General features: G+C 53.7%; 2 protein-coding genes across 3 annotated transcripts in view; one reads left to right on the forward strand and one right to left on the reverse strand.

Annotated features, from left to right (window-relative positions):
• Positions 1–121: 121 nt before the first annotated feature.
• On the reverse strand, positions 122–16,689 carry LOC147229575 (rap guanine nucleotide exchange factor 5-like). 2 transcript variants are annotated; one of them, XM_086155095.1, is made up of 18 exons: positions 16,328–16,689; positions 12,110–12,243; positions 11,406–11,509; positions 7,377–7,455; positions 7,113–7,257; positions 6,938–7,035; positions 5,083–5,113; positions 4,846–4,924; positions 4,012–4,161; positions 3,825–3,922; positions 3,633–3,755; positions 3,362–3,540; positions 2,897–2,987; positions 2,763–2,813; positions 2,413–2,500; positions 2,096–2,160; positions 1,961–2,015; positions 122–1,327 (listed from the first exon to the last, which is right to left on the reverse strand). In XM_086155095.1, exons 1-18 carry the CDS (start codon positions 16,505–16,507, stop codon positions 1,209–1,211), a joined length of 1,869 nt encoding a protein of 622 aa, XP_086011221.1. In that variant the 5' UTR covers positions 16,508–16,689; the 3' UTR covers positions 122–1,208. The 2 variants fall into 2 exon arrangements, with proteins under 2 accessions (XP_086011221.1, XP_086011222.1); XM_086155096.1 differs by lacking the exon at positions 4,012–4,161.
• fhod3b (formin homology 2 domain containing 3b) overlaps positions 13,768–21,534 on the forward strand; it is a 134,030-nt gene continuing 126,263 nt past the window's right edge. The window contains exon 1 of the mRNA XM_086155083.1: positions 13,768–13,798. The gene's annotated coding sequence lies outside the window, so the exon portion shown is untranslated. The remainder of the gene's footprint in view (positions 13,799–21,534) is intronic.

Below are 21,534 nucleotides of genomic sequence, written 5' to 3' on the forward strand. Positions count from 1 at the left end.
CGGCCGTGACAGCGAGTACAAAAACCATGAAAGCAACAGCAAATAAATACTCCTAAAATAAATAAATACCCATCGTCTTAATCTCGCACCCAGTTCTATGTACAATATAAATACCACAAACTGTACAAGGATGTGATTTAATAAAAAAAAGGAGGACGCTGAAGCACAGTGCGTGTCCATGTACATCCATAAGTTTAAATTCCAAAATATACAAATAAGGATATAATGCACGATCCCGTGGACGCTACCTCACCGTGGGGCTTCTCTGCTCTCGTGGTGTTTCCCAGCAGAAGGTGCTCGTGTGATTTTTGATATTGCTCTTATGTTCCCCTCCCTTCACAGAAACGGTTCATGTGAAACCAGATCAACTCTGGCTCTTTATCTACTGAGATGTATGGAGATCCCAGAGAACTGTGTCTCTGTCAGGAGATGCTGGATGCAGAGCCTGCAGGCGGAGAATAGATCGTCCACAACATTCATTTGAATGGCCATTTTGGTTTTAGGCACTTATATACATGACTCACGCTGAATGCACAAACACACACACACACATACATACACACACAATGCAGTTTTGTGATGTACAATTCCATGACTCTCCTTCAGCGTTTCCACCCTTGTCCATCACGCCGCATGTATGGCTTCAAAGTTAAATAAGGATTTATGAAGCGGCACGCGGTCAGAGCCGAGCAGAGCCGAGCTCGTGTTGTGTTTGAGATCTTTAAACAGGCGTCGGTCCAAACAAATCCCTTCCGCACAGAAATGTGTGAGTCTGTGGTTAATCTGCAAACGACTGTCTAAAGTGATTCCTGCGGTTCAGAGGCTCATAAAATGCTAATACAGGAACACACTGAGAATTCACTTTCACACTCAACACTACCACATGCAGCTGCCCCTCCTGTGTGTGTGTGTGTGTGTGTGTGTGTGTGTGTGTTGCAGGCTGATCCTTCTCCACAGGGGGGCGCTGCAGGCTCGCTCCACCAGCAGGCCTCCAGCGCCGCGCAGGTGGGATCAGATGTGCCGGCGCCGCCTCGGCCACTGACGCTGAATATTTATGAATTTAACAAACAGGGACGCTTTGTTTTTCTTAAATCTTTTCCCGGCGGGGTAGCGCCCCCCTGTGGTCGTCCAGGGTCACCAGAGTCCTGAGTGAAGAAGAAGGAGCCGCGACAGATTGTGCCTTTGCAGATCCAGGAGGCGGAGGAGGTCTAGGCCCGAGGCTCCAGCCTGTGCGACAGCTCGAACAGAGTCTGCTGATTGTCGATGATGTGAAGGTAATCGATGTAAGCTCGCGCCTCCGAGCCGCTCTTCTGGGCGATGCCGTTACCTAAAAGGAGAAGGGTAGATTTGGAAATTCCGACCATCATCTGTCCGCCGGTGTGCGTTTGCGTGTTTCTCTCGGCTGCTTAGGACCGACAGTCGGCCGTGTGAAAAACACCGACTCGTGCAAAACATCTCTTACGCTTGGACAGAATCCGTTTTGTTTATCTTTCCCTCAGGTTCAAAATTCAACTTGGCAATGAGATTTCATGAAATCTTTTTGCGTTTTCATGAACTCATGAAGGCAGCAATACAATCTGGACCTTCGGCGAGCACGGAAAGCATCTCCCTGTCGTTCGCAGCTGCCGTAAATCACATTTACGTCCCGCTCTGTCATATCGCCACGGCAACACGTCCGCCTCTTACAGGAACTGTAAAAGTGATCCAGGAATGACCTTAAGTTCAGACAGAAGAGGAAATTCACATCTTGGTTACTGCTCTCATATCTTCTCCCCTCGGGGTCGCAGCAGCCAATCATCTCTCTCCGTCCGACCCCGTCCTCCGCATCCTCCTCCTCCTCCCTCCGTCCATAAATCTCTCCTCTCTCCTGAGGTTGCAGCTCCAACCTCGGCGTCTCACACGCGACCGCATTATGAAGCTTCCGCCAAACGTGGCCCGTCCTTCTGCTCCGTCCACTCACCCATGTGGTCCTTCTGACACTGCCTGATGAGCCGGACCGCGTCGGCGATCATGTGCTGGCAAAACGAGACCAAACAAGCCGTCAGCCCGACCTCGTGGTTTCGCGCCGCAATCTTCTGGCCCGACAGACGCTTACCAGCTTTTCGAAGTTCACCAGGTTGCCGTGAAACGTCTTGTTGCCTTCGTGGATGAACGTGATGTCTGAAAGCAGATCGCGGCGATGTTAACGTCTGTAGCTCGTTCTGTGTTGCGTTAGCGAGAAGAGGAGCGAGGAGAGGAGCGAGAAGAGGAGCGAGGAGAGGAACGAAAAGAGGAGCGAGAAGTGGAACGAGGAGAGGAGCGAGAAGAGGAGCGAGAAGTGGAACGAGAAGAGGAACGAGAAGAGGAGCGAGGAGAGGAGTGAGGAGAGGAACGAAAAGAAGAGCGAAAAGAGGAGCGAGAAGAAGAGCGCACCTTTCAGCAGCAGAGGAAGAAAGGGGATCTTTGGTGCTTTCATCTTCTTGAAGGAGTCCCTGTAGGCCTTGTGGTTCAGCGAAGGATCCTGTGAAGACAATTTTAGAAGCGGTGAGCGCCGTTCTCCCGGGAGCGAGCGTGGTTGCCCGTGCACGCCGGCTCGTGTTCAGACTGAGTTGACGACATCGCTGGCAAATGAGCATCTCACAACCTGTTAGCTGGGAATGGAAAACCATCTGCTGGATTCTCTTTGATACCAACTGAAAACAGGTTTGTGTGTGAGAAGCTCCTACACACACACACACACACACACATAGTTTGAAGTCCAGGCCGAGGCCGTTCACACTCACTGTCATCGTCTCCAGCTCCGCAAACAGCTTTTTGAATTTCCCAGGGACTTTCTGCCGGGCAAAGAAAAAGAAAATTGGTGTTTTGCAGAAGCTGCTCAGCTCCATGTCAGCTCCGGTGGAAAGAGGATCCTCACCTCCCAGGTCTGGCTGAGGCGGCCGACAGCCGCCGTGTTCAGGCCCATGATGATGGCGAAGAAGCCGTGGAGGTTCCTCTGTGCTTTACAGCTGCAGCAGACAAAAACAGATTCACCGGTGGGGTTCGCCGCAGTTTATCGCTTCGCCACCGGAGGGCGCCGTTGACCGACAGGGCCCGAAAGTTCAGGCCGAGAGGCCGGCGTGGAGGCCGGAGGCTCGACATGGAACTAACTGTCATCTAAAGCTGGAGTTCCTGACTTAGAGTGCAGTATACGCCAAACAAGCGGGTCTAAGCAGGCGATCCAACGAAACGTGGTTTACGATCAGCGTCTTCCCCGGGTTGCTGACCCTCTCCTTCCTGCCGCCGAACGCAACCCGGAGGAATTTTCTCTCGGAACCAGACACAGCCCACCCTGTCCGTCATTAACATCCCTAAATATCGAAAGAGAAGTAAAGCCACTGACTGGGCTGCGATCTTGATGAACTTCTTGATGAGCTGCACCCTCTTGCAGAGGGCAGGACACAGCAGCACCTCCGTCATCACCCACAGCTGGATTTCGTTGCAGCGCTGCAGCAGCAGCTCCAGCGCGGCGGTGCGGCCGCTGCCGGCGTGGCGGTTGAAGATGAAGTAAACCAGCTCTTGCTGTGCGGGAACCGTGCGCAGACACAAAGCGGTGCTCAGAGGAGAAGAAACGGCATCTCGTCGGCGGTTTCCGTAAAGATCGCGGGACCGACCTCGTGGACGGAGTGGAAGATGGTCCAGTCGAAGTTGCTGAGCGCCACGGCCACGTCCCACGTGTTCAGGCTGAGCATGCGCGCCGTCCTCAGCTGCAGCTCCGAGACGGCCGTCAGAGGGTTCTGGGGAGGAGGCGACGCCGTCACCGCGGTGAAATGTACCCAAGAGACGCTCGGCGGAGATGCTCCTACCAGGACTTCACCCGGGTCCTTCCTGCAGGCGTGCAGCCTTCCCACCGGCCGCAGGGAGTGAGACAGGACTCTGTCCTGAGGCTGCAGGAGGAGCCGACCTGCGGGGACGGAGAACAGCGCGTCGTTCACGCAAACTTTATGTGACATCATGTCTTTGTCGGCGCGAGTTCTCCTTTTCTCGCGGTACCTCCAGGGTACGTGACGGCCACCAGCATCAGCTCCCCCTGGGGGACGTCCATCCTCTCGGCCACGGCCTGCAGAAGCTCCTGGGCGCAGAGGCCCGGACGGGCCCTCAGGCTCAGGTAGGAGTCCATGGTCAGGTACACGTGACACAGCGCTGCAATACGTGCACGGTATCGGAGTTTAACAGGACGGGTCAAAGCAGTCAGGACACAGCCGTTCTGCTCGACCGGTACCTTTGTCTTCTTTCAACACTTTACAAACTTTACGAGCGTGAGGAGCGGAGCCCGGGGACGAGTCCGAACCCCGGCGACCGGTTCTGACCCCGGCTAGTGAGTTCCGGTTACCGGGGCGCAGGTGGTTTAACGGGACTTTACCGAATACTGTAAGGATTGCTTTTGAGCGTCTGCCTCGGGCGAACGGTTGAAGGAGCGACTTGATTTTCTACATCGCCATGGTAACTCTGAGACACGAAGGCTCGTCCGGGGACGACCAGATGTCCGACCGGACGGCTGACGGCATTTGTTTCTTTGGGAGACGGCGTGGTGGAGGCAGACCGAGGAGGACGCTCTCCAGGGCGGCGGGACACTTTCCAAGGTCACCGATCTAAACTATAGCTTTATTCCACGATTTTATTTGCGTCTTCCTCTGTTTTCTGGACACTTTTCACCCTCAGGAGCCCCGACTGTTCCTGGACAGCGACCTGAGGACGTCCGTCTCCAAACCGGGCCGTCGTACCTTCTTTGCCGAGACTCCCGTCGGCCGATCGCGTCGCCTCGGCCGCCGTAGGAACGACGCACGACGGAGGAAAGTCCCGAACCGATGGCGTTTCACGACTCACCCTCCTTGGCATCCCTGTGCGGCGCCCTGGGCTGCAGCCCGCTCTCCTTCACACTCAATTGGTGGAAAAGCGCTTTGCCCTGGAAGAAGAGGAAACGCGCGGATGGTGACACACATTCATACGGCCTGAGAACATCGGCAGTGACCTACATAACAATGGCGTCGGCAGGAAACGGCGGGACAAAAGGCTTCATCACAGAGACGGTATGTTGTTGGCATGGTTCAAGAGGGCACTTACCTTTCTCTGAGGGGAGTATTCATCCACCGACCTGCAAAAAGAACACAACACAGAAATAAGTAGTCCGTCACGGGTGGGGAGAGCTGTTTTCTATCCGAGAAGCGAACGTCCACGTCGGTTTCGGTCCGTTATTTAAAGGGACTGTCGAGGCGACTCGGGGCGCTTTGTAGATTTTGGACCCTCCGATCAGATCCGTCCATTCAATCGGCCCATCCTCGGCGGTTCGAAGCGGCGGGCGTGTGACGGGGAGCCCCGAGTTCATTATCGTCCCGCGGCTTTCGGGGGCCCCTGCATCACGATTGGCACGTCGGCACAAAGCCCGTCCTGAGGGATCTGCTGTCGGCGGGCCGGCGCTAATGAAAACCCGGCTCCCGAGAGCCGCACCACCGAATCATTACCGGAGTGCAAGAGCGTGATTGGTTTCTGACGGCAAGCTGTCGAGAAACACGACTTCAGCTTTCTTCTGTAGACGGACGCTAAGGGTCCGAGCGCCGTAACTCTTGTTTCTCGGGGGAAAAAAAGGTCCCCCTTTAGCCTCCGTGGAGGATTGTCTCAAAGCAGTCAACCTTGTCCTCCCCTCCAGCGAGCCTGAGTGTGAAGAGCTCATAAATAGTAGAGCGTGTCGCTGAGTGACACGCCGCTGTAAATGAGCGGGTTCTGTCGACCCCCCGCTGAAAACATGAATATGGTGGGCCAGATGAAGGCTGCGATGAGCGGCGCCGCTTTCTAGCGAGCAGCGGGTCGGGACGTCCCCGGGGAGGCTGCGATTGGCGGCGGGGGAGGTGTGGACGCTAACCTGCGCGGAAATGTATCGCTTCATGTTTTTCTTAAAAAGACACACAGAGCAGCAGTTTTACGTCTTCCGGGGACCAAAAGGTAAAGGTCCTGCGCTCAGCGGCTGCGGGGAAAGCAGACTTTACGAGACAGATCCCCCTCCTGTCGGCTGCACGGCTGCAACTGGAACTGCAGATCATCCATAGATGGCCCTCGGAGCTGAGAACTTGCTAAAAATACAAACGTAATGAACACCCCCGCCACCACACACACACACACACACACTGACAGAGAAATCCTGGTTCAATATGAGTTTCCAGACTTGTGATGACAACACAAGATGCTCCTCTTTATAGCAGGGTTTGCAAGTGCAGTATCTGCTGTGTTTGGACAGCAAGCAGTGATTCTAGTGGGATTTGAAATGATCCTGCAGCGTCCGAGGGTGCAGGTCATGTGCTGCACTGGGCCAATGATTAGTGCTTATTCAATAATAATAATAATAATAATAATAATAATAATAATAATCAGAAGTCCCCTGGCCGGGCTGAATTGGTTTTGGACTCGGACTTGACCCGGGTATGACAGCACGTGTTTCCGAAGGTGTTATTTAGTCGTGGCCGCAGATGATGGAGTGATGGAGGCCCCGTGTTGCCCGGAGGAACAGGATCTCCCACCTTATTACCATAAAGACGCGGCTCTGCGGCGACGTTCCTGCACGCCGGCAGGATTTTGTGATGTTTCTGTGTCCTGTGAATAGACGGCGGCGTCGGAAAAGGGCGCCGGTTCTTCTTTTCACGACAAATGTAAATGTCACATTTTTTGACAACACATTATTAATTCCCGGAGTTTTGTGGATGAGCGACTCGGTGACTGTCATATTTCCACGCGAAGCGCCCCAGAACACTGCGTTTACTCATCGGCCACTGAAAGGATCCATTTATGAGGCTGTAAAAGGCCGAAAACAGAGAAGAGGCTCTATCTTTTGTCGAGAAAGATCAGGGAGCCGCTTTCAAAGCAGCCTGTCGGAGCGGCGAGTCACAGTTGTTTGTTAAAATGCCTTTTCCCTCGTCTGGATACTCACTGTCTGCGATGCAGCTGATAGAGCTTCTCCAGGACCCTCACGTCCTTCTCCAACGCCGGGAGTTCAAAAAGGTCGTCCAGCATGTAGCGGTACAAAGTCTGGAAGGAAATGTCAAGCGTTATTTGTCGGCGCCGCGCCCGCTTTACCGCCGTCCTCCGTCACGGCCGCTCCCCACCTTCATGAAGAGTTTGACGTGTTCGTCCTCTCTCAGGAAGTCTCTGCAGAGAGTCACCCACTGCGACGCCAGCTGCAGGACTTTCTGTTTCCTCTCCAGAGCCTCCTTCCTGTCCTCTTTCCCTCTGCCCCGCTTGCTGCAATAGGTGGCACTCAGTTAAGGTCCCGGCGTATCAATCACAAATACACAAACTCCTCGGTGGTGAAAGCTTCCGGTCACCGCGGCCTTCGCGAGGGAGGGCAGAACCTGCGTGTTGAAGGATATTGTCCCAGCAGAGCTTGACATAATTCGCCGGTTGTCATGAACACCGGGTAGGTGAGCAGAAAGTCATCCAGGAGAGTCTCTGCAAGGAAAGACACATGACGCAACATTACATTTCCTGGGGAAAATGCACTCCGGCGCCGGCGACCTCCACACCCGGCTTTCCCGCACTTCCACGCCGAAGATAAACCCAGCAAACCGAGCGGGATGAGGCCCATCTTTCTCCGAGCCGACCGCGCCGCGTCGCTCGGATGAACGCCGGACGATAAGCCAATAATGTCTCTGACTCCTGATGAGGTCTGGGTTTGCGTCGCGGTCCAGATCCCACTCCAAGAAACGCGATCCGATAAAGGGAAAAACAATCCGATCTCCTCCTCCCGAGGTGACCCACGGTTAAGTGCTTCTGTAAATGGATTAAAGTCGGAGGCCAAACTCCAGCGCCCGGATCGGCAGATGCCAAACATTTCTACGCCTCAACGCCGAACGCCTAATTCAAGGCTTTAATCGCGGAGCCCGGTGGGAGTCCTGCTCTCTGACGCCCAGGGAAATCCATCCTACTTGTTCTCGGTTCCGCGGGGTTTCCGAGACACTCGGCGACCCGCGGGGCTTCCGTCGGCGGTGGCGGCGTGCGACCTCACTCGATCCCATCAGTGACCTTTGAAATTCTCCCCGTCAGGACCCAAAAATCAAGATACACATCAATGAAACGATCCAAAAGATGCTTCTGACATAATAACATTGGAGGGGTTTCTAGCAACCTTCTCATTAGCTTAGCATAGAGAGTAGCCTGTGGTGTTAGCGGTCCATATCCACCCAAAGTCATGTTGAAGATGAAATGTCAGGTGGAGACGCCTTTGCTTTGTCTCCCTCTGCTCCTGTAGCACCTGAATAAGTAAGCGTTAAATTGTCCAAAACATGATGAAAATGGTTCACAGAAGAAGCTTGTTAAAGATGCAGTTAAACATCTCCGTCGACAGGCGGCACCAAGGAGTAATGAGTCAGGGGTCAAGGTGCACAAAAAGAAAATAATTGAAAAATGCATTCCGTTGTGAGCGGAAAAGACTGAAGACCACTGATGTTCTTCTGGATTGTTGTACGCTGCTGACGTGAGTGATCGAAGACTGGTTTTCTCCACACCCGTTGGTCTTGGAGTGGCGTAACAGCTTTTCTCCACATCACTGCAGGCCTTCTCCTGACTAATGAGGTCTTCTTCTCTTGCTTTGGGACGCTCCCCTGAGGAGGCGCCACAACCGATCATCTGCCTCCATCTAACCTTCTCCTCACGTCAACCAACCTCCTGTCCTCTTTGCCTCCATCCATAAAGCTCCTCTCTGGTCTTCCTCTAGACCTTCTCCGCCCTCAGTGTCCTTCTACCAGATCCTCTCCATCCCTCCTCTGTCCATGTCCGGACCATCTCGGTCTGACTTTATCTCCGCACCGCCTGGCCTGCGCCGTCCCTCTGGACTCCTTCCTGGAGGAACCCACACTTCTTCACCTCTGCCGCCTCCAGCTCCGTCGCCCCTCCGAACCCTCGCCGCTGAACATCCTCCACCTCCTTCCTCGTTCCACCGGGGTTCCTGCTGTCCACACACTAACCCGTCTCGCTGCGCCTGACCTTCATCCCTCTCCTTTCCAGATCGCACATCCACCTTTCTAGATTCTCCTCCAGCTCTCGCCGCAGATCACGGTGTCGTCTGCAAACATCATCTACAACGCAATAGACGCGCATTAATAACTGAGGATACGTGAATATTTTTTGACAGTTATCTGGCTTCCCATTAAAGTTTAACCCGGCTCTTCTCTCTGCCGGAGCTTTGAAACCAGAAGAAACCATCTCTTGCAAAAATACAATTCAAATGTAAGCGCGGCCTCAAAGAGAGAATCCCTTTCCAAATCTCATTAGGCGCGAACTCTCCTCGGCGGATCTTAAGCGTGCCGACTTGTGGGTCCCCCCCCTTTCATTTCACACTGGCTTTTAAGGGCTTTTGTGATCGTTCCCGCTCTCGGGACTCTCTGACACCATTATGTTAATCCACGCCGGGAGCAGCTGTGGCCGCTTCCCTCCCAGCATATGGGATGTTTGCAGTCGTGTACGGCGCAGCTTTCAGAAAGAATACTCCCCTTAATGCAATGTCACACTGCAGCATTCACTGTGGCTTCCTCCCTCCTCCCTCCTCCCTCCTCCTGCACCTCCACCACCGACCTCTCACTCCTATTTGTATATTTTTTAGGGGGGAACTTAAGGGAAACGCGACGTAAATATTTAATCCTTGGACTGCGGCAACAGAGCGGATAGCTGTGTTCAAACCACTTAGCGGGCGGCGCGTACTTTGGCAGACCAGAACCTCTTCGCGCAAATCAACGGGGATGTTATGCATATTAGATAACCGCTGTGTATCTGTGTAGCGCCGCACCGCACAACCCTTCTCACCAGCAACCAGGCCGTCGCTGATTTAATTTCCTTTTTTTGTCGAAAAAAAGAAACCAGGACGGATTCATTGATCGGTTGTGTCCATCTAGTTTGAATCCATCACCCTGCCGAGCCCCTGTGCATTTCCACAGGCGCCCAGAGATATTGATCGTCCCCGTTTTTAAAATGTGTCCCTTGTCCAACGGGCCTCCCGCCGCTTTTATTTCCCCACCGATACTCTTTTCTTAGAGTCGAACGACGCTCCGGCGGTTTCTCCCGCGGCCGAGCCGGAACGTCAAATGTTGTTTTTTGGAGCGTCTCGATGGGAATCTGCGAGCGCGGATCAATAGCCGAGCTCGGCCAGCCAGCTCGGGGAGGACGTGGTCCAGGGGACACCTCCAGCTGAGGCTGCCGCGACGCTCGGATCCCCCTGTGGGGCTTCCGTAAAACTGCCAACTCTTGCAGAAAAGACGGAAAGCTCCTTTGCATTGTTAATGCTGCGCCGTGTCGACGCGAGGGGGTGGTGACGCCATTAAACTGCCTTTATGACGCTCAGGAACCATAAACACACATTAGTCCATGGCGACCGTCCGTCCTGCAGCTTCTTGCAGATGCGTTCTCCTCAGCAGCTCCTTCCGTCTGCGCCGAATGAAACAGAACGCTGCGCCTCGCTCTTCCTAAAGGGAGCTGAACTTCCAAGTGTGAAGCAGAAATCGGAGTATTAAAAGTCGCTGCTCTTCAGAACACACGTCTTCTACTCCACAGGTCTGCGGCCGTTCCACCTTGGAGACGTCGGCGTTTTTAACGTGGCCCGGGAGAACGGCCTTCGGAGCTCCGGGTGCAGGTGAGCTAAGAGGGAGCGATTCGCCACCCGCCGGGTTTCACGGGGCGACGGGAGCCGAACACGAGCGGAACCAGGGGAAGCGGTTTCCCACGGACGGCGTGCGGTTTAAAAGCGCTTTCATAGGATCACGTTCATCCATTTACACGATCCAAGCCCCGGAGACGCCGTACGAGACGCCGACCGGACGGTTGCGGGGGGCGGGAATCGAACCGCCGACGGCCCGATTGAGCCGCAGCCGCACCGAAACCGTGAGTCGTGTTGCTTAAAGTAGAACGAGACGTCTTGCATAAATTATTAATTTGGACTAAAATGTTTATGCGGTGTGAGTTTTCTGGAGAGAATGACATCCATCCATCCATCTGACGGATGGATGGATGGATGTCATTCTCAGCTGGTCTCGGGGATCGAGCGTCTCCATCCCAGCCGGGTTCTAATTTCCAGTGAAACACACTCCCTCCCCGCCTCTTCTTTCCTCCCCCTGCCCGCCAACCATCGCCACTCGCAGAGTTTGTGTCCAGAGACTCTCCTCTGCCTTGGCAACAGAGTCGTCTCTGCTCGCCCGAGGCCAGGAGACGTGCCTTGATTTGCCGGCGCGCCGAGGAAACCGGGACGCCTTTATCCCTGTCGGACTTTGGCGGTCGGGAATCGCCCTCCGTCCTCCTCCAGGTCGGAGTGAAATACGAGAAGGCGCATCGCAGCGTTTCTCTCCGAGCGCGACACATTTGCCAAAATCCCGGCTTTTGTCAACAGAAGAACGGGAGGGAAGCGACGCGCCCACCTGACTCCCTGCCGTTCCCCGTCGTGCCTCGCTCGTCCTCCAGCGTCAGGTGGTTCAGCAGGTGCTCCAGGATCTTCTCCGGCGTGCCCGACACCACCACGTACCTGTCGGACAGAGCGGAGTCAGTGGGGGAATCCTCCTCCATGGAAGACAGCGAGCGGCTGCTGCTCCACTCCTCTTCTCCCTCCGTCCCCTCGTCGTCGATGTAGCGAAAGTAAGGGACGTCGAAGGTGGGCACGGTCGGCCGCTCCGCCCGGCAGGCGCCGTCGCCGCCGCCCTCCTCGGAGACGTCCTCGTCCTCCTCCTCGTCCTCGTCCTCCTCCTGCTCCACCAGGGCGGCGTGCGGCAGCCCGTCGTCCAGCTTCCGAGATCCCATCCCTCCGAGCGTTCCCGTGCCCTCGCGCCGGCAACGTTACCGTGGTTACTGCTGCATGCCCCCTTTACCCGTCCGTCCATCCACCCGCAGCCGCCACAGCCCCGAGCCCACCGCCGAAGATCTGTCAGAGCCAGAAGCTCCCGGACGGAGCGAGCGCCGCCTCACACCCCCATGCCGCTCACTTCCGACCAGCCGGAGCAGACATTTGTGTGAGAGTGTGTGTGTGTGTGTGTGTGAGAGAGTCCCAGAAGATCCACGGAAGGGGGACGGCGAGAGAAAGAGCTGTCAGAGATGAATAGCCGGATCCAGAAAGAAGAGAGAAGCTCACCTCCCGTTCCTCGCCTCCTGGCTCCGCCCTCCCCCGGCCGAGGCGGGGAGGGTCGGCCGCTCTGACGACATCCTCTGGAGGACGAGCACATCGTGGCCCCGCTCCCTCACGCGCACCCGGACTGCCTCGTCACTCTGCAGGACCAGACGGGAAGGAGGGGGGGGGATTTCATTATCACCGAGGAGATTCCCCCCCCCCTGTATTCTCCCCCCCGCTCACACAAATCGCCACTGATTTCCATCATAAAGCCCCGTTAAAGCCGCCACTGTAAATGAAAGAGAATTTCCATATATCATTATTCGGTCTTTATCGCCGGAGCCCATTCAGGGATTAACATAAAGGACTCATACATATTTTAATTACCGATTCTTACGATGAGCGTGTCAAATCTCGGGCGGCGTCTTTGGGCGTTGGGGGATTTGGAGATGCACGTATGAACTCCCGGAGTGGATCCCGGCACCAAGACCATCAAAGGGAACGACGGGCGCTTAATTGCATCTGTTTTTCAAAAATCCGGCCGTACGGCTCCTTCGCGCCGCTCCTTTGCGACGGCAGAATCTACGATATAGATCCGCGCACGTGACATCCTGTGTCGGGGCTAACGAGTGACGTTTGTGCGGCTGTCGAAGACCCCGACCCGAGGTTTAAGGAGCATTTTCAACCCGACGGATGAAGTCCGTCGTAACATTTCGGACGCCTCCGGCTCTGCGGCGCCCGCTCGACCCGGGAGGATCTGGATCTCAGATGCGGGTCCTAATGAGGACATGGTTGTGCGCCGCACGCCCAGGCGTCTTGCGTCAGCTCGCCCCTTCCAGCTCCCTCATCTCCGGTCGATGCCGCGCTCGCAATGATCCGGACGGACGGGCCGGAGCGCCGGCGCTTTTCTGCCTTAATTGCCTTTTTACGCAGAAACAACCAGAATCCCAAGGTTGAGGACGACTTCCTGTCACATTAACGCTCATTAGCGTGTTCGTTAGCGGTCACGCAGCACCGCGGTCCATAGTGTGCATGTCCACACGTCGTGCGACGTAAACATTACTTCATCATGGCGGCGACACAGCCTGAGAGCGGCTGCTTTTTTGAAACAAGAATTATTAATGCCCGCTTGCCTTCGCTTTTTTCTCTTTGCTCATGAAATCCTTTGAAATGAGCCTTCGGTCTCATCGCTATCGCGCCAACACACACTTCGACGTGCGCAAAGCGCGTGCGAATGTTCTCTGACCTCAGGTCCGAGCTGTGACAAAAAGCCAAAGAAAATTCCCAGAAAGGAAAGGCCGGGCCGATCAGCTTCCTGAGACCAGGACATCGGAGGTGTCGTCTCGATGGCGTGCAGGAGGTACGCCCTGTGCTTTCAGCTCGCTCATCAAACCACAATCACTTTGTCTCCGTCTCCACCCACAGCCGGCGGAGAAGATTGACCGGCTCTGCCGGGTCCACCAACCCCCGGAGGCCGGTCGACGTGCGGGCGGCCGAAGCGACGCGCCGGGTTTGTCCACGCGGGAACCAGACCTCCAGGGTGGACGGGGTTCTACCGCAAGTGAAGGCGACCTCGGCCGGCGAAACCTCCAAACATGGACGCCGTAGGTGGCGGAGTCAACGCGGCCACGTCTCTCTGGGGGTTTCCAGATGCGTCCCAGCCGACGGACCGCCATCTTCTCTTGGGATTCCGCCGCCGCTCGGACACCGACGGTATGAAGCGCCTCCAGCGGGCGGGCAAACTACGGCCCACGGGCCACAACCGGCCCGTCGCTCTTGTTTATCCGGCCCGCCAAAGATCGGAGCAGAATTCGTACTTGATGTCAATTGGATTGATGAATATAGGAGCTCAAACAGCAGATTATTTCATTTTTGGAGCTACTTGAGAATGTTCCTGAGCTGATGACACCGAGGCTCTGCGATGTAGCCTTCACTGCTAACCTACTAGCACACATGAACGGGCTGGACGTGAAGCTACAAGGGAAAAACGGTGTGTGCGTGAAATGCAAGCAAACGTAACGTCGGAGCCTTCAAACCAAGCTGGTTATATTTTCCAAGCGAATGTCGGACGATGTTCAGACAATCTTCGGACCAATCCGATATGTCCCGTTAACGATTTTGTTCTTTTTGATTTGTACGGTATCTTGTGCTGACCCGGCCCGTCTGGCAAATTTTAAAAGTCAACCGAGCCAAAACGTTTGCCCACCTCTGACCTCGAGGGACCCGGGAGCCGTCGGTCCAGAGACGCCGCACTACGGATTTGATCCGAATTCCTCCCGAGGTTCCGAGTATCCTTCAGAACGGTGACCAGGTAAGGAGGGAGGGAAGGGCTAAAGATACCGCCGGCGAGAATTTGATCAGCCATGTTGTTTTCATGGAAGCCTTTGATCCGAAGTCATTATCTCTAAATCTCTGACATTCCCGCTTCCAGATTCCCACAATCCAAGATTCAAAGCGTTTATTGTCACATCCACAGTGTAGAACGGTGTTTCCCTGAAATTCCTACTTTGCATTGCAATAGGATTCCAGACAGGGCTATGAACAGTGCACGTCGGAGTGCAGCAGGTGCAAGCATGAGTGGGCGGCAAACGTCTCTGAACATGCAGATTTAATGCAAGTCTAAATAGGAGGACGTGAGCTCCTCTCCGCTTCCATCTTTTCCTCACGCTTGAAGCGAGAGTCCCGAGGCCCGAACCGTCAGAGCCGTCAGAGCCGTCAGAGCCTCGCGCTGTTTGAGGGGTTCGGATCTCGCAAGCGGATTGGCGCGTGCCTTGTTTACGTCATTTACGCCCCTGGACCAGGTCCGACAGCAGATATTTGTACCCGAAGAGCATCGGTTCCTTCGAAACCGAGCGGTGTTTGTGTTTGGAACGCACACTTTCAGCCTTCTGGACGTTCACAGGAAAACACGTGCAAACGCGTGAGGCGAAAAACGCAACTATCCTCGCCGCTGAAGGCGGTCGCATAATGCCGGCTTTCCCCGTGACACGGCCGACTGTATATTAAAGATTCCCGCATTAACCCGCTGGGATTTAACCGGTTTCCGAGCCGCGGGACGTCCGGGCTTAGATATTCCGGGTCACGTGTCGCACGGCTATTGTAGCGTCATTGGATTACTGTAAACCGCTCCGCAGTCCAGCTACACCGCTAGATAATCTCACATATTCTTGCAATATTACTCGATCATGTGAAGTATCGCATACGAGCCCGGTTATCCGGCGGGGAGGATTACACAAACCACACCGGCTCGTTTCGTTTTTTCCAGCCGGCGTGAAGAAAAGCGTGTATTCGACTAAGACGACAATGGCGGGGCGGCTTTTTGTGTCGTGCGTGTAATCCCGTTCGGAGCGGCGGCGGCAAAATGTCACTCTGTTGAATAACAAGGCCGATAAGCCGATCCGGCCCGTGTTTGCAGAAAAGGTCAGCGACCCGAAGCGCTGGAAGCCACCCCGTCGCCACACAATGTCTTGGCGCGGCGGTCCGCCCGGAGCCTCCTGCGTCAATTTTTCCTGCCATTGTTGTACAGCGAAGCGGGATAATACAGCTGGCAGGAAGGGAGAAGCTGAGCCGCCATGAGGTCAGCCCGCCCCTCCGTCATCTCTTGTGTAATTCATTGCGCGGCTGAACGTCACGCTCGGTACAGTTTGTTTGCACATGAAGTTCACCGCGCGGCGCCGACAGATCGAAGATACCGCGGCGTCTTCCGTCCCGCGGGAGGCGGCGTCTCTGTCCGGCCGGGACTTCGACAGCTCCGAGAGCGTTATGTCATCGGCGCCCCGTTCGCATTATTAAGGACGACGCGAGGTTTTTCTCTCGAAAAACAACCGATAATTAAATCTAACGTCTTTCCCGGACTCGCGTCTCCAACGCAAACAAGCCGCGGGTTCCTGCTTTGACTCGCCGCGCAGCTCTTCCAGGAGTAGACAGGATATCGGTACGCTAATGCAAACCAGAGATGCGCCGTGGAAGCGAGCGGTGAAGAGGTTACCGTGGCGGCCGGCTCCCAGGCGGAACAGGAAGGCTGGAATTTGAGTTTGCGATGAAACGCAATGAAAAGAGACGGTTTGCCAAGTAAATCACATAAAGAGAGGATTCATGAGCGTTCATCGGCGTGTATCGAACCACCTCCGCTCGCAGGAGGTCATCAAACATCCCGGCGCTCCTCGACGTTCTCGCATCACGAGGCGAATTAATTACGTCTCTAAAAGTTGCGAACGGCGATACGACGGTCCCCGCTCTCACCTGGCTCGTCCTCTCCGGGCTCTTGCCGTGGCTCTGCAGGAAGCGGCAGCCGTCCTTGGCCAGCCTCTGGACCATCTCCAGCCGGGAGAGGTCCTCCCTGTCCTGCAGGATGCACACGCTTCCCTGCTGCAGCGCCGGCGACACGGAGAACATGTACCGGAGGCCGCAGTCCCACGACATCGCCGGCTCACGGACGTCGGCTCTCCTCCGGGGGAATCGCTTAAAATTCTCACTTCCGAGGCGAACGGCTGAACTCTAGACTCCGACTTTCCGCCTTTGCTGTCCAGATAAGCCGCGGGACGGCCGCTCGCCGCGGGCGGGGTCAGTTCCACTCGCTGTGCACGGCGTGCCCGCCCAGCAGAGTCCTTGGTAAGACTCCAGGTATGGCAGTGTTTGGATTTATAGAGTGACTGACGGCCTCCCTCTCCGTCCGCCCCTCGCCTTCCGCCGCCGGGGAGGGAGCGAGGATCACGCTGTGCTCAGGAAACATCTGGCCCGCCAAACAGACCCAAAAAGGAAGTTTCAAAATCTCCCCATTGCAGGAGAGAGTCTTGATCCCGGCAGGGCGAAGCGCGGTACGCTAGAAGGTCAAACACTTGTTGAGCTGGAGGTGTGTTTTTAGTGCGTCCATGTTTATGGTCTTAGAGATGCAGGCATGAAATCTTTATGTGCCGTTCTGCTCCTTGTCAGGACAGTCGATACAATGCGGTGGACAGACGCCGGTACAGGCGCCCGGTGGAAGATCTTCTTACAAGTTCATGGTCAGACAATATGAGGTGCACTCAGGGGAGGCAGGAGAGGTCGTGCCTCACCTGCCGATCTCGGGAAGAAAAAGAGAAAATGATTGATTTGGTTCGATTTTTCATTGAACTTTTCTATTTTTCGATTGTTTTTGATTCATAATGGCTGGATTATCACATTTATCATTCAAATACTGACAAGAGCTGTGCGGTGAGGCCGTCGTCCGTCGAGCCTCAATGACGGCCGACTGCCGGCGTGCTCTGCGCGAACACGCCACTGCCGTCTCTCGGTATGTCGCTATTAAAATGTTTAATGCTTTTGCTACATGAACTATATTTTGCCAACAACCGTATGTGTGTAACTAGTTTCTTGTGCTGAGCAATCAGAAAACGGCTGCAAAGAGCCACCAGGTGAGGCACGCTGTTCTCCTGCCTCACGGTAGGGGGCGCTCCTGATTCCAGGGATTCTTCTCTCGACTCCCCGGCTTATTTGGTAAATAAGCTGCTCTGTGAAGTTCACATGTTTGTAAATCTGATCGTAACAAAGGCCGTGAGCCTCACCGGACGTCACTGAGGCAACGACACTTTAAATGAGATCCAAAATAGATTTCAATGAAATGAAAAGTGTCAAACGTCAAAGGCCCCGAATTAAATAGCTTTGCTTGTGTTTGAGATTTCAAGTTAAACCTCCAGTCCTCCAATCCAACTCCCCGCCATTAACTTGTAAGTGGACGGCAGAGCACCCATAAGAGAGTTTGCTGATTAAAACCAATTAAAATAGGAGAAAATTATCATATTTTGGCTTGAGAATTGGGTCAGAACACTAAATTGCAGCAATTTTTTTCAGACCAACTTGTTTCTTTTGTTACTTGTGACTAAATGCGAGGGAACCACTTAAATGCCTCCCCGCCGGCTGTTATTTAATCTGCGAGGACGCCACGGCCCGGCCGAGCGGCGTGGAGGTTTCCTCACCGCTGAAGAGTTATGGCGTGCGATGAGACGGCTCCGACGCCGCGTCGTAGATAAACAAGCTTGGCGCAGAAGCTCGGCGACACCGGCTTACGAAGTGAGACGTGCGCGTCGCCGGGGAAGAGGCGGCGCCATCCTGTGCGCCAAAGAAGGAGGTGAAGCAAGGACATTAATTCTTCATATGAACACTTTACTCATTATCATGATAGGCTTTCCCCCTCCGTCAGCACTGTGACGCCTCAGCAGGTCCTTGCAAAGACAATCACTGCCGCTGCTGATACAGCAAAGCGCTGAGAGGAGCTGCCGGAGGTCCTGCCCGCCCTTCCCCCTCCCGGGCCGACCGTGATTCGACACTTTCTCAGAATCTGAAGGTCCTCTCTTAAAAAACGCTCGTCACTCTTCCCTCGTCGCCGTCGGATTCAGGGAGGGAACCGAGAGAGCGGCCGGCTTGGAAAACGAATCCGAAAGCAGCCTCGCTTTCATGTTGTGTTCCCGCAGAGCTGAGACAAAGCCAGGAGGACAGCTCTCCAAAACGGCGTGCTCCCACTGACCTACTTTCACAAGGCAATGAATTGCAAAGCGATAATGCCTAAAGTCAGACTCGCTAGCTGGTGGAGTTGAAAGCGGCGTTCCTCGGTGAAAAGGCCGCCACGGAAAAGCCATCGGGGATCCGGCGCTACCGTTGGCCTGCGGCGCTGCGGCGCTGCGGCGCTGCGGCGCTGCGGCGCAGGGAAGGGCTGATGACACTCCGTGGAGACGCTTGCGTCTTCCGTGGCCTCGGTGATATCATCTAGAATTTAAGCATCTTACAAAGCAGAAGGTTGAGTTTCTACGCCACAGAAGACTTCCAGACAGAATGAGAGGAAGGTGGACAAGATGGCGGGAAGCCCAGCTGGTGTTTGCTAGAGGAGGATTCAAGACTTTCATTGTGGTCGCACAGAGCAACGACATTTAGACGGACGCTCGCAGCTTCACTGGAATCACTGGAAACAACACAACAATAGCGGCATGTCTGGGTTTAGAGATATAAGACAAATTATACATATATACACTGCTCCAAAAAAATAAAGGGAACACTTAAAAAACACATCCTGGATCTAAATGAATGAAATATTCTTATGAAATACTTTGCTCTTTACACAGTTGAATGTGCCGACAACAAAATCACACCAAAATGATCAACGGAAATCAATTGTATCAACCCATGGAGGTCTGGATTAGGAATCACACTCCAAATTAAAGTGTAAAAACAAACTCCAGGCTGATCCAACTTTGATGTAATGTCCTTAAAACAAGTCCAAATGAATGTGTGTTGCTTCCTGAGTGGACACTATGATTTCCCACAAGTGGGATTGACTTGGAGTTACATTGTGTTGTTCAAGTGTTCCCTTTATTTTTTTGAGCAGTATATTTATATATAATTGACACAAAAAATATTAGATAACATCTAGAAGATGAAATAGATAAATATGTCGAAAGAAAAACAGTAAAAAAGTGAAAAGGGGAAAAAGGTTCACGTGTTCAGGGATGAATTTGGTTCTTTCTGGGGTAAAAACTGTTTTTCTATCTGTTTTTGTGTTGATTGTCCTGAAGTGCCTCCTGGAGGAGATCAGCTGGAGCAGCAGATGAAACCCTGAGGATGCTGAGGCTCTCCTGAGGCAGCGGGTCTCCTGGACGTCCTCAAGTGCTCAGACAGGATGAAGAAACAGAGTCAATGACCAAGAGACGGGAAGCAGAGCTGGAGGTGGCACCGATGAAGATGTTGAGGTTCTCTTTGGGAGCGACCAGGACGGAGAAGATCAGGAAGGAGTCCGTCAGACCAAGATGTTTTAGATGTTTCGGAGAGAAGGTCAGTGAAGCCAGACCAGGACGGTCGGGTCACGGACAGAGGACGGAGAGGGAATATATTGGTAGACACTTGCTGGAACTGGAGGTCTGGAGGAAGACCAAGGAGAAGATGGACGGACGTCGTGAGAGAGGATATGAAGGTGGTTGGTGTGAGAGAGGAGGATCCAGAGAATAGGGTGAGATGGAGAAGGTGGATTTGCTGTGGAGACTCTGAAGGGAAAGACCAAAGGAGAAGAAGACAAACCAGAAGGTTCCATCGCTGCTAGAATGGGATCGATGAAGACGCCAGGCTGTCCGTCGAATCACCCATCAGATCACAGTTTAGGGTGGTTTCAGGAGAACATCTTGGAACAGCATCATGTGGTTCCTGTCTTAAAGGATGGTAACCCATTCAGAAGAGCAGAAAGGTGGAGAAGATGGAGGTCTGGTTCAGAGACACTGAGGAGAAGACAGGAGGCAGAAGACATCAAGATTAGAAGGTTCCTCTTCGGGAGGGAAGAAGATGGAGAGGACTGACCGGGAAGGTGTCCATCAGCACACCTTCGATCTTCTGGAGATGAAGTCACCCTGAGATGGTTCGGACATGGACGGAGGAGGGTTCCTGAAGAAGTTCCTGGGTAGAAGGACGCTGACGTCGGAGGAAACGTATGGATTTGGGAAAAAAGAGAGCAGGAAGTTACTTGGCGTGAGAGAAGAAGGTTAGATGGAGGAGCATCCAGAGGGTGAGAAGATAAATTCCATTAAAAAGCACAGGTCCACCCTGGACCTTCTACCATCAGCTTCAGTCTTATGAATCCACACCTCAATCACTCTTACCTTGCAGTTTGGACGTGAAGGATGGAAGGATGGAAGGATGGAAGGATGGAAGGAAGGAAGGATGGAAGGATGGAAGGATGGAAGGATGGAAGGATGGAAGGATGGAAGGATGGAAGGAAGGAAGGAAGGAAGGATGGAAGGAAGGAAGGAAGGAAGGAAGGAAGGAAGCAAGCCTCTGCAACGCCTGCTTCCCTTTTGGATGGAACGCAGCACCAGACGAGCTCCGACCTGCAGCAGCTCTGCTCTCCTGACTGACAGTGTTTAGCAGAGTTGAACATTTCACATCTAAATATAAACACAAGTCTCTTTATCTTCACATTCAAACGTTTTCCACTGATTCTGAACCTTTCTGGTCGAGTCGAGACGAAGGTCTTTCAAAATGTTTAATACTAACACGAGCTAAACATTAGCTTTGCCCTCTGCAGCAGCCGGCAGCTCACAGGAGGTGCAGCCGCTGCCGAGCGACTTTTATTTTAGTGGATTCCAAAACTACTTTACTGGAAAGGATCAGAATGACATTTTTAGTGGAAAAAAAAAAAGTCATTTGAAGATAAAAAGAAGTCTTTGTATCAAACATTTTAAATGACCTCAGCCTTTAAGGTCCCAGGACTTTCAACTTGATTTACAAAAGAAGCCGTCCAGACGAAGGCAACACACACACACACACACACACACACACACACACACACACACACACACACCACAAACAACATGTCAGATTTCCAGATGTTCTTCATACACACCTTCTCTCCACACCTGCAGCTCCATTCATTCTCTTTCTGGAGCTATTTTTTTTCAAAATGTTGACATGAGTGTGTGTGTGTGTGTGTGTGT

The sequence above is a fragment of the Fistularia commersonii genome, chromosome 11 (genome assembly GCF_037954325.1).
Source record: "Fistularia commersonii isolate RoL2024-O1a breed Wild chromosome 11, RoL_Fcom_v1.0, whole genome shotgun sequence".
Classification (NCBI taxonomy): domain Eukaryota; kingdom Metazoa; phylum Chordata; class Actinopteri; order Syngnathiformes; family Fistulariidae; genus Fistularia; species Fistularia commersonii.